Here is a 13,258-nt window from a genome sequence, read left to right on the forward strand (position 1 = left end):
GTTCAACTCCCACACAGTGCTACCAGTTACATTCCAGCAGGCGATGTGGACACTTGAGAGGGCACCGCTCTCCAGGTGCCACAGGTGTGGGTCCCTCGTTGGAGATCTTTGATGTCACTGAGACCTCCAAAGAACAGGGGCAAGCATGACAAGCCCTTGGAGAGCACACTTCGGGGTGCCACACAGCAGTAGGTAGCTGGCCCAGGCCAGCCACTATTCATGAAGGGCACGTGGTCCCTTTCAATAGCAGTAATCCTCCATGTGCACAACAGATTCCTCTGGCAGTATACACCATGTAGTTCCCAGTTCTCCGGTCCCATGTTCACACAACCATATCTCCCCTTTGCTGAAGTGTTGCACCCATAGTTATACTACAGTGTCTCTTTGAAGTTAGGGGTAGTTAAAATGGTCTCTCTTTGCACAACAGGTGTCTCCCCTAAATTTCAGTCCTGTCTGCCATGAGGCCATGGAATGCACATCCTAATCTTTAGTGGGGCCATGATCTGGCTCCAGAAACCAAATGTCAAAACATCTCCCTTCAATCTATCAATCTAGGCCTGCAATTGGCAGAGGTCTCTCGTTTCCATTGCATGCCCAGTGTTTTAATGTTGTCGCTGTGGAATGCCCAAATGTGCTCCCCAACCTCCCGTGTGGACTGCAGCCAAGCACAAAGGCACACAAAGAGAGTTTAAGAGCAAATGAATGTCCACCTTTTAGCAGTGGGATTTCTATATGAATCCTGACAAAGCCACCAGTGGAAAGGGATTGTCACTGTGAATCCAATGATTGGAAACATGATGAGGCTGCACCACTCCAATCCATTGTTGCAGCCCATAGTACCTGCCTGCAACGGCAGGCTTAACACATATTCAGAGGCACAATCGGTGCTGGTGCGCCCACCAGCCTGCTGTGGGGAGCTGGACACAGGTTTAGGCACGCCATCGGTGCAACAAGCACCCCAGTCTGCAATGTCAGGTGGGGACACACATTTGGAAATATCAGCAGTGCACATGCACACCAGTCTGCAGTGGCAGGCTGGCCACATATCTCAAAATACTAATGGTGCAACACACACACCAGTCTGCAATGGCAGGCTGGTCATATATTTGGAAATACTAGCAGTGCACACGTGCACCAGATAAGCAACCCTTCCAAACGGGTGTAGGGAGGGTGAGTGTGGACTTCCACACTGAACCTACAGAGCGAAAGGGCCCTAATCCCTATGACCACCACAAGAGGATCGGAGAAAGAAAAACGGGGGAAGCCCTAATACCCCTACTTCTCATGGGCCAATCATATACTGAAAAAAATATGACTGAGAAGCAGGAAAGATTCAAACATTACTCAATCTAATGATTACATAAATTAATCATAGATACAACTCGAAGAATCCGAGATTCTTCTTTTATTGAATCCCTCCAAGTATTCACATTTTATCCATATCGAAAGAGAGCTACTGTAAGGTGTGATACATAAAACATTCAATTCCTTCTATAGACAAAAACTTTACAAAATAGTGCAGAACATTACAAATAAAGTAATCCAAAATGAAATGATATCCCTATACAAAACACTCCTATCTTCCACACGTATACTTGTTAGGGGCTGTGAATGAAATTCCTTCACAATTGCTCCAACTGATAGTCTCTGGGGTCTGTATGTATATGCAGAGTAAAAATCCATGATAATAGAGCTACATACAGTGTATTTAATACATTATGTAATCCAAGCCTTCCAGAGACTTCATAAGTGATGTGTTGATGCGTTTCGGCCTTGGGTTTATAGGCCTCTTCAGGACAGAATGAACGACGGATACACAGAATGTGTCTCAGACCAAAGTCAGGCCAACCGAACAACGGAATCTACAACCTCTAGGGATGCTGAAAAAAATCCTGAATTCCACACTGGATACCGGTGGAATGATTGAAAAGGAGGACCATCAAAAGCAGAGCGCCGGCACATGGGCCCAGCCCTACTCCCTATGTCAGGGCTGGCAGCACACAGGTCCAGACCAGCGGAAGAAGGAAAGCGGTTATACCTTTGCAACCTCTCGTGCACACGCCGTGGAAAATCGGTGTCTGCAGCTGACGTGTGCCACAAGAGGATCAGCAAACCCGGGATGAAAAAGCAGAAAGCCAGGGAAACGCTACCTCAAGGGTTCAGGTCTAACAGCAACACACTTTAGCATAACACAGCATAGCATAATACAGCATAGCACACCATAGCACACCACAACACGCCTAAACATGGCATAGCATGACAAGCAGCTTACTAAAGCATGGCACAGCATAACACAGTACTGTGTGACAGCATAGCACAGCAAAGCAGAACATAATATAATACACCCCAACATACATAGTATTCCACAACAAAATATATAATACAAAACACCATAGCATAGCAATGCACAACAAAATACAATGTACCCTAATATTGCACACAAAAGCACAGACAACATAATACACCCTAACATACCACGATATAGCACAGAATTATGCACATAACAAAACACAGCACAGCATGACAAAACATAACACGCCCTAACATACCACAGCACGACACAATATGAAAATATGAAATAGCACACCCTACAAACCTAGCATAGCACAGTATGACAGAACATCACACGCACTAACATTGTAAAACATAACTCTAAATTACACACCTTAACCTAATAACTCTAAATGACACACCTTAACCCAATACAGTATAGATGAACATGACAAAATATAAGACAACACACCATTGCATAACACAGCATAGTGCTACACAACAAAATATAACACTTCACACCAGAACAGAAACAGCATAGAACAGCTTGGCAGAGCATTGAAATAACACAGCATAGTATTGCATGGCACAATAAAACACAGTACAGTATAGCAACATAAGACAGCATGGCATAATTTAATACACCTTCACATAACACAGCATAGAATGCCACAACAAGATATATAGTACAAAACACCATATCATACCACGGCAAAACAAAACATAATATTGCCTAGCATTGAACACCAAAGCAAAGTGCATCACAGCATGATACACCCTAACACGGCACAGCATAGCAGAGCATGAAACAATATAAAACAATATGCTACACAAACACAGCTTCATAAAACATAACACACTATAAAATAAAGAATACGTAACACAGCAAATCATAACCTAACACAGCAGAACATGACACACCATAACACATCGTAACTTACGCGTAGCCGTACATGACACTAGATAGTACACCTTGATATAGCACAACAAGACACAACAATAACATTACACAGACACAACACAACACTAACATTACACAGCACAGCATAGTATGACAGAATATAACATAGGACACCATAAGAAGTCCTAGTATAGTGGTCTATGACACAACATAGCACCCTGAGCTTAATATAATTCAGCCTAACACAGCTGAGCGCCACATAACACTTCCTAACATAAATCAGCATAGCACAGCATATGAAACATATTTCATCCTAACATAAAACAGTATGGCACATAGCAACACAACATAACACACCCTAACATAGTGCAATATAGCACTACATGACACAAGATAACATAACACACCATAGCACAGTATGACATATCATAACACAACACACCATAAAATAACACAAAATAGTACTGGGCAAAAAAAATACAACACAACACGCCATAAAAACACTCCAAAGCATAGTACAATTAAACATAACACACTCTAAAATAAAACATTATACCAGAGAATGAGACAACGTAACTCAACACAGCGTAAGATAGCACAGCATGACACATCACTGTACACCTAACATAACACAATATAGCACACAATATAGCAACATAACACAACACACAATTCCACAGCACAGTATGACATAAATTAATACGCCCCTAACATACACAGAATAGCATAGCATGACCCACCACTCCCTAATATAGCATATTATGACACACCATAAAATAAAACAACTAAGCACATCATGAAATACCAAAAGGCACCCTAAGATAAGACGGGTCACCCACCAAGAAAACAGTTTCCAGGTGTGTTATTTGTTTACAGATGCCACTTTAGATGACTAATCCATGTGTCTAGGTGGAGCTGCTTGAGAGGAGAGGCTGAACAGAGGAGGGAGACAAAATGTTATTTAACCGTAAGGGCTGAAAATCGGGCAAAATGGATTCCCAAAATACGGGTTCTGTCTTTATGCCAATATGTTGTGTACTATATTTACAGTTCGGACAATTAATACAAGCAAAATCAATTACAAGCTAGGCCTACTGAGTTTGCCAAGGTATCTTCTAGCTTCTGTTTTCAAGGACTAAGAAACAACAGCTGAACAAAAACATTCTTTATTAAAATATATAAAGTAAGTAAGCATGGATTTCCCCCCAAAACCAGAAAGGGGCAGACAGTGCTGGGGAGCACACAGCAGGCGGAGGGGACACAAAGGAAATGTATAGAGCGATAACAAATCCGTTCTCCTATGACAGAATGCAAGGAAGGAAGGCGCACGTACGTCCTGGATGTGCACTGCCCACAGGGGCATGAAGCGTCCACCAACGTTCTTTAACTCTGAGGAAAAGAAAAAAAGAAACATAGTTAGGAGCAACGTCTTTAAGAAAGTTCGAACCTAAACTTTCACTGCTCTCTGATATCTTGTCTCCATGAAAACCTGAACTCTGATGTCGCTGGTCTCATGTAGATAGGTCCAGGATGCAGCCGCGGGCCATGCATGTAAGACCGGTGGGACGGATGGTGACAAGGGAAAATTAAATTAATGATTAATGTTCCCTTGTCATCGTCTGTCGAAATCCCCCCCAAAACTGGCCCACCGCTCTTACCTGCACAGGCCGCGGCTGCCAGGACCGTCGGTGGGAAAATGATAGGCTAATAAGGCTGAGGGGTTATTAGACTGTAGTGGCAGTAAAAAGACATTCTCATTATTATTTTCCCTGATTTTCTGGGCCAAGTGCCTTCCCCACAATTTAATGCCAATTTAAACCTTGGATCATGCAATGATACTACCTATAGTTTCTGTAGCTTCTAGGTCTTATAGACAGATTAACTGGAATTATACAGTAGGGGAGGACAACATTATGTAGCAGGGTTGATTAAACGATGTGGCAAGAAAAGACAAATATGTGGTGTAAGATGTCACATTTTGTGATAGTGTTACTTCATTATTTTGACATTTTTATATATAGTAACACTGGGCCAGATTTAATTCCTGGCAGTAAGGATACTCCGCCGCAACAGTGAGAAATAACTACATGTCTGCCGGCCCAATTTAGAATGGCAGACATGTAGTAATTTTTTTCTGTTCCTAAACATTTTAATGCTCCCCGCCATGGGAGAAGCCACCCATGGCACGATAAGCATTACTTTTTCTTTTCAAAAAGAAAATCGGGTTTCAGGATTTTCTTTTTGAAAAGAAAAAAAGATTACTGTTTATTACAGGGGTGTGTCAGATAGAAAGTAAAATACATTGACAGGAACAACTGTGATGGCAGTTCCTGCCAATTCCCTTATAAATTACTGCCTGCCAGGCAGTCATTTATACATTTGTCGGTGGGGTAGTCATGGCCTGGCGGAAGTAAAGTCCCCTGGCAGGCCAATGGTGACAACTCCATCAGCAAAAAACGAAATCTGGCCCACTGTTTGGACATAGATTTCACCTCATTAGTACCAGTTTAACAACTAAGGGGGCTATTCTCAAGAACGTGTGATAATCATCGCAAAATTAGTTTAACACAACTTTGCATATCACAGTCTATCACGGGAAAATAACACTGTGTTAACGTCGTATTCTCAACCCGGCGGCACCATGCGATAGTCCCACGATGACTGCGCTAAAATCAATGCAACGCTGCAAAAATGCGAAACACCAACACGAAAAAAGTTGCGATGAGGCCAATCGCGATATACAAAAATCAGCAATAACCAGCGACAGGCCTGCTATTCCCACGCGTCATGCAGGAAAATGCACTATAAAAGCAGCACAAGAAAAACACACCAAAAACAAAACAAACTGCCTAGCAACATGGATGCACCCGGACCGAGTGCCCAGGCCAACGCGAACCCCAAAAGCCCCACAGACCACCAGCAAGGAACCTCGGGGTCGGGGAAGGACAAGAAGAAGAGGAAGAGGAAGACGCGGTTCAGTCCGCATGAGAACCTGATCGTCGTCATGGAGGCGACAGAACACCAACAACTCTCCGTCACCTCCACCATGTCATTGGCAACACAGACGGAAAAATGGCATTCCACCATGAATGCAGTCAGAGTGTTGAGGAGGCCAAGATGCGCAGGCATGATGTGAAAAGCCAAACCCAGCAGACACCCGCTGCCAACAGGAAAGCAGCAACGGCGACTGAAGTTGGGAGTCCTGTGCCACAGGAGGAGCTGGAGCAAATGGTGGCCACAGTCATCAGTGTAGAGACGGTGCAAGGAGTTGGGAATCCGGACACTGCTGGACATGACCTGACACAACATCAACAGGGTGAGTAACGGACAGGGACTGGGGGGACGGGGGTGACGGGCACAATGGCACACATGCACAACCCACAATGACCCTGGGTCATGTCTCTGTTACCCGTTGCAAACAGCAGCACACCAACAAAGATCAAGTAGGCCCCCATCCACCATGTGCCCAAAGGGGTCCCACCCCACACAATACCAATTCCACAACACACACATGCACCCGTCCCAAACACAGCAAAAATGCATATTTGTGAGCCACACCGACAATACAAGTGACACTACATGACGAGCCGCATGGCAGGAGTGCAATCAACATGACATAGTGCACACCATGACATTGAGGTGGCTGAGTGTGGACTACATCCGTAAAGGAGCAGGTCACACTCTGACACATCCATGTGCACAAACAACCACTGACGTCAACAATACATCTGCAGACAAACAATGCACATGATTACAAAAACCATCCAAGAGCACAAATGACCAAATCATCACACCACCTTAAAAGCACAAAAGCCAAAGGTACACCACCTCCAAGGGATAAGGGGCAGCAAATCACAGCTGCGGTGGCGACTCTCCCACAATGCAGCACACACACATAGCAATGACAGCACATCCACATGGACGACAATGTGGTACACAGTGCAACACTTACGCTGCAGAACAGAGGACACAAGTTGGTCTACTTGTGCGTAGAAATGGCCAATCACATCTGTCATAGCAGGAAACTGTGAGATGAAAATTTATGTGTACAACCTCACCTACGTCATGTAGTCCAAATGTCCACTGTCCCGCATCAAATAGTCCACTCCTCCCAAACAGTCACAGTGTACATTGTCATACAGTCTGTATGTAAACTTGAACAATGCGTCAACATACATGCCAACACAATGTCAACAAGAATCTCCCCTCCACATTGCAGAGGGACAAACAACACCTCCAGCAGAGCAGACCAAACAACTCTACAGTGTTGCTGAAGAGGACCTCCACACTTCCGACACTGATGCCTTACAACAATTCATGGACATCTTAGGCAATCCACCTCCAGGAGCAGGGAAGCCCAGCTGCATCGAGGATACCCCACCCCCTGCACAGACCACACAGCTGGATGCATCCCCCACCACGGCTGGCTCCCAGCAGCCCACCGAAGCACACATCACATTCCAAGGCCAGGTGTCAGACTGCCAGAAGGGGGTGGCCGAACAGGTGCGGGTGGGGTTCTACCTCATGGAAGCCGAGCTAGATCACATACGTGGGTGTCTAAGTCCCATCAGGGACCACCTACACTCCCCAGCGGAGACCCACACTGTGACAGAGACACATGCCTTTGCACATTTCCAGTACTGAACTACATACAAAGCCATGGGACAATCATCCACACCCCCACACTGGACTGGCGTACGCCGGCCCAGTTCACTCCTCTTATGTATTGAGTGGGGGACGACAAAGCTACAGGTGCAAGGTCTCACCCGCTGCCTGCGGTGACATGGCTGCGTCTGCTGTACACGGCGCAAGGTAATGTTGTAGGGCCTGGGGCCCTAATGCATACATCATGAGCACACAGACACACTCAGATAGTTTGTTGAACTGGCTACGGGCAAGTGCGCTGGACACCTTTATTGCCAGGGTCACATGTACAGTGACGCCTGTGCTGAATGTGTGTGGGGTAAGTGTAAGCCAGCCCTCATGGAGTCGCTGGTGCCGGCAACAACTTGAACAGTGATCACAATTAAAGTGGAAACAGAAAACACCAGCAGAACATAAACAACTGTGATGCATCATGGTGGTAGCCAGAGAAAGTACAGTGTTCACCCAATATGCAACCAGAATGGTCCATGAGTTGTGCTGCATTGAGTTAGTGGCACCTAAAGAGCTGAGCAGGGTATCAAGCTGATGATGGCACCCACGACAGGTGTGAGCAACTCTGATAGTCTGGCAGTAAGACACCTCCGACTCTGGCACCTGTTGTTTGGAGTTGTTCCTAACGGTGGTGGCGTGTGCATCCTGCGGTGATGCGACATCCGGGCAGGTCAGGACTCGATTTGATGTGTGAGCCCAGGTGGACTGCACTTGAGGCCAGAGGCAGCAGACAGCAAAGGGCCACAGACACATGGCGACCCCCATTCCGTCGAGCCAGAGGCCATCCAATATTCTATCAGACAGGGTCCATGACTTGAGCTACACAGAGTTAGTGGCCCTGGATGCACTGCGGCCGGCACAGGCACACCGCCACGGGACGGTGACTTGCAGTGCAGTGAGATAGGGCCACACAAGCTGAGTGGGTCCTCGTCGATGTCGAAGGTGAATGTAGCGGAAGGTTGCGGGGGACAGTGGAAGATGTCCTCCAGGGCATGATGCAGAGGGCAGAAGCCGGCTGGAAGTGGCAAATGGAGGAGTGGAATGCTACAGCCTTGTTTTTGCCACAAAGTCAGTATCACCAACATGATGATGAAGACAAATCCCGGTCCATAGACTCAGTCGCCACCAAAGTTCAACCAGAAAGTGTCCATGGATGTCCGGGAACAGACTTAGTGGCACCGGAACTGAATGGGGATGCAGTGTGCAACGAGGCCAGTACAATGATATCAAATCTGCCATAAATAAATCAAGACTGAGTTCCCAATGTGTGACCTACTTGACTTCAGTGTAGGCCCGAGGCAGCGGTCAGCAGGGGCCCACAGCCACGTGTCGTTGGCTCGCGATGCACAGAGTTAATGACACCAGAGCAGTTGTTGGCAGTGTTCGATCCACATCTTCCTCTTATTCCTCTCCTTGCGTGCAATGATATTAACTCTGCCATACCCAAATCAAGACTCAGTTCCAAGTGTGTGACCTACTAGACCTCAGTGTAGGCCGAAGGCAGCAGTCAGCAAGGGACCAAAGACAGGTGTCATTCGGATGCTAGGCACAGAGTTGGTGGCACCACATCGAAGGGAGTACAGTGACACAAATTCTACCATAAAGTGTGTACTCTACCATTGCATAATCAAGACTCAGTTCCACATGTGTGACCTACTTAAACTGCTGTGTAGGCCGGAGGCAGCGGTCAGCGCGGGCCAACCGCTGTTCAGCAAGCTCCTCCTTGAACTCTAACACACAACGTTGAAATGGCATATGGGGATGACTTGTGGTTGATGGAGGTAGAAGCACCAGAGTTGAGCGGGTTTTCAGCCAGCGACGATGCCGTGTCCTGCCTGGTACGGACTGGATTGGATTGGCGTGAGGCCTGCTGTACCGCAGTGTAGGCCGGAAACGTAGCCATTAAGGGCCTACAGACACGTGTGGTTGGGATGCTATGCACAGACTTGGTGTCACCACATCGAAGGGAGTATAGAGATTTAAACTCTGCATTGATATGTGCACTCGGCCATTGTATAATCAAGACTCAGTTCCAAATGTGTGACCTACTTGACCGCAGTGTAGGCTGGAAGCAGCGGTAGTGTACGTCAACAAGAAAGGAGTACAGCGGGCCTGTGTCGCTGAGGCCGTGATGGTCTGAGGAGACTGCCAATGTTGCGGGCCTCGGGCTTGGAGCTTGCACCGGCACGTGGTGGGCCCTCTTTGACACAGGTCGGTGTCGGCAGGTGAGCATTGAGGCCTGGCTGCGCAGGGGCGGGCAAGATGGGTTCGGGGACCAGCGGCCCGGGGTGCAGCAGGCACACAGGATCTCAGGCAACACCGCTCACGGCAACGGCGTCGGCCTCGTGGCAGGGTGGGAGGTGCCACCCTGACAGACACTTTGGGCATTCCAGAAGAGAACAACGCCCAGGGTTACATGCTTTTTATTCACACCCCTACGCTGGCCTTGCATACGCCGGGCCAACCCACTCCGCACACTCTTACAGGGGGAACGTCACAAGCTACATTTCTGCAATCTTCCCCACTGGCTGGGATGACATTGTTCCATCCACTGTCCACTACACTCCAAACACCAGCAGTGCATGTAGACATCGATATGACTGTGGTATGCATACTGCAGTCTGTCCAGCACATCTCCGCCACACTTGGCATTGTGTAACTTCTCATTCATGGGTCACTTGCCTCCTTCGCACATGCTTGGTTCCCACCTCTCCCCACATTCCGCTGTTGTGTGGCTGAGGTGCCATGCCGTTGAAGGCTCATGTGCATGGCTAGCCCAGGTTGCCACAGTAAGTTGTGCTGTTGTGTCTGGTGGGTGGGCATGTTGTTTGGCGTGTTGTATGTGATTTTGTAACATGTGCATTGCCAGAGTTGTGAGTTGCATGATTGTGGAGTTGAGATGTGTGGTGTGTTCATTTGGTACTTCCCAGCGAGCAGTGCATTCCCATGGGTGCCATCCTGGAGGCGCTGATTGATGATGGACTGTCGGAAGATAAAGGAATCATGCACTTTGCCTGGTTAATTGGCGACAACATGGGTGAAGAGTCCCCGGTGGTCCACTATTGCCTGCACATTGATGGAATGCGTGTGCTCTCAGTTGCGGTGTTTGTGTGCAGTGTCGGCAGGGGGCACGAGTAGGACATGAGTGCTATGGCTTGCCCCCAACACATGTGGGAATCCAGCTATGGCGTATAGTCCTTGCTTGGTCTACAGCTGTTCCTGCGCATTGGGGGGAATGTACAGGTAATGGGGTACCAAGCTGATTATGGCATCCAGGACAGGTGTGAGGAACTTGGATAGGGCTGTCTATGAGACTCCTCCGACGCAGGCGGTTGTTGGTTGGGAGGTACCAGAGGCCAACTGGTGCAGCACAGCCAGCAGCTTTGTCTGAGGTAGGATGTTGGGTGTCCGCTGTGTTGGTACCATCAGCCTGTGGGCAATGATGGTCAGGATGCGTAGGATGGTTGTCCTTTTGAGCCTGTAGTGGCCAATGACATTGTTTGGTGTTAGGTCTGTGAGGCTGGTGCGTTTCCTGAGGGTCCGCTGTCTTTGTCTGCGCTGCCTCTGTGGTGGTCCATGGGGGGTGGCGAGGGTGGTCTGGGGGAATGGAGGCGGTCCGGGGGGCGGTCTTAAGGGTGGTGGAGGTGGGTGTTGTGGCCCTGTTGTTGCTCCGAGCTGCATGTTCAGTGGCTCCATGGCATCTGTTGGTCTTCATGTGTAGGTGTGGCTGTGGCTGGGTTCCATTTTCTGGTGCCGGTTGTCGTCCGACTTTGCACCAGGTTAGAGCAGGTGTTACTTTCCTGCTGCTAACGCGCCTTATCGCATGTTTTGAGATCTGATTGCCAATCTGGCTGTTCATTGAGAATGTTGCAGAGTGGTGTTGTCGCGGCTTTTGGCTCGGGTACGTCTACTCTGCATCTCATTAGCAATAGTTGCCGGGTCATCTGTGGCGATGTTTTTTGCGGATGCTATCGTAGGTAAACTGGTGATATGGGCTGTTAGCACCAGCTTGTGAATAGGGCGATAAGTTTATCACGACTTTGGCTGCGTTAAAGTGCAGCTAACTCGGCAATAGATCCTTGAGAATTTGCCCCTAAATATATAAATAAGAAACTGAAGAGGACTAGTCAACATGCGTGAAGGGCCCTCCACTGCGCTAGAACACATGTTGCCATGTTTTTATCAACTTGTGAAATATTTGAGATGGAAATAAAATGTTTTTGTTAAAATCCGCAGGTTATGCAGCAGATCATGAATTTATATGGCAAATGCAGCAAATCCATTACTATTCAGAAAATGCTGCATCCGCAGAATCGCATAATTCCACTGGCCCTGGTTACAGGCCTGCAAGAATGCCTTGCTTCATAATAAATAAATAACAAGAAACTAAGGTGTGCCCTGAGGTTCATAACTAAATGTTTGCCCTTCTAATTTCATGGTATGCCCATCAATTGGTTCTCACAATATCCAGCAAAGGAAGTGCCTTTGTAGTGAACTCAGCCTTACATCCACCTAGCTATTATACATGAATGGCATTCATAACACCTATTGTTAAGTACCCAAAGGCAATCTAGTGTTTGACCGCTATAAAACAGGGCAGGATCAACATTATTATCATTAGTGTAATCCGAGGGATTCTGCAATTTGTGTATAAAAACATATCTCTAATTTCTTTATAATCAGCAACCTGTGACCCAGTTGCCTATTATAAAAAAATGAGGTCAGAACTCAGTTGCAATAATTTATTACAGTTGAGCACTGAAGTCACAATGCCTGCTGCCATAGCCGGCAGCTGAGGGTAAAGGCGAGTCAGATCACAGAGCATAAACATGACTTTACAAGTGACAAGGAGATAGGAGATATTCCTGGCAACATGTGTATTTTCTTCAATGCTTAGGCAATTATATAAAAGTTTGAATTTGTCCGCATGTTTCTACACATTCCGTGCTACTATGCTTTTTCATAGAAAAGAAAACTGACTTGTATTAAACTGATTTTAATGTCATTTTAACAAACAGTTGTTTGATCTATTTAAATATGCACTAGAGATTCTATTTTTATTCTTCATGTTTGCAAACATGCTCTCGCTTACATATGAAAGAGCTACGCATCATGAATTTAAGTGGTTTGTGGGAAGCATGATGGTATGAGGATGTATTATAAGGTATAAAGTTCCCTTTGCTGAACATGACAAGGATATTTCAAGTCACCTCAGAGTTCCATAACCTCATAAATGAATTCTGACTTTGGTCTTGTTCTTCTATAAGGTCATGGAACTCCTCTGTGACCTGCATTATCATTATAATGTATGGCAAGGTGTACTTTATCCCATATATAATACATGCAAATCTGCAATCCCTGTATTGTCTTTAATGTCTTTATAATTGATGAATTAAAATGCAACTATTTGCCGACCATAAAGAAATATTG

The 13,258-nt window shown here is 46.6% G+C and overlaps 1 protein-coding gene across 1 annotated transcript in view; it reads right to left on the reverse strand.

The window, feature by feature from the left end:
- Positions 1–4,322: 4,322 nt before the first annotated feature.
- Positions 4,323–13,258, reverse strand: part of LOC146856288 (keratin, type I cytoskeletal 19-like) — a 42,842-nt gene continuing 33,906 nt past the window's right edge. The window contains exon 9 of the mRNA XM_085650718.1: positions 4,323–4,561. Coding sequence (XP_085506844.1) covers positions 4,556–4,561 — 6 coding nt within the window. The 3' untranslated portion in view covers positions 4,323–4,555. The remainder of the gene's footprint in view (positions 4,562–13,258) is intronic.

Source organism: Triturus cristatus, chromosome 4_1, assembly GCF_964204655.1.
Source record: "Triturus cristatus chromosome 4_1, aTriCri1.1, whole genome shotgun sequence".
In the NCBI taxonomy this organism is placed as follows: Eukaryota; Metazoa; Chordata; class Amphibia; order Caudata; family Salamandridae; genus Triturus; species Triturus cristatus.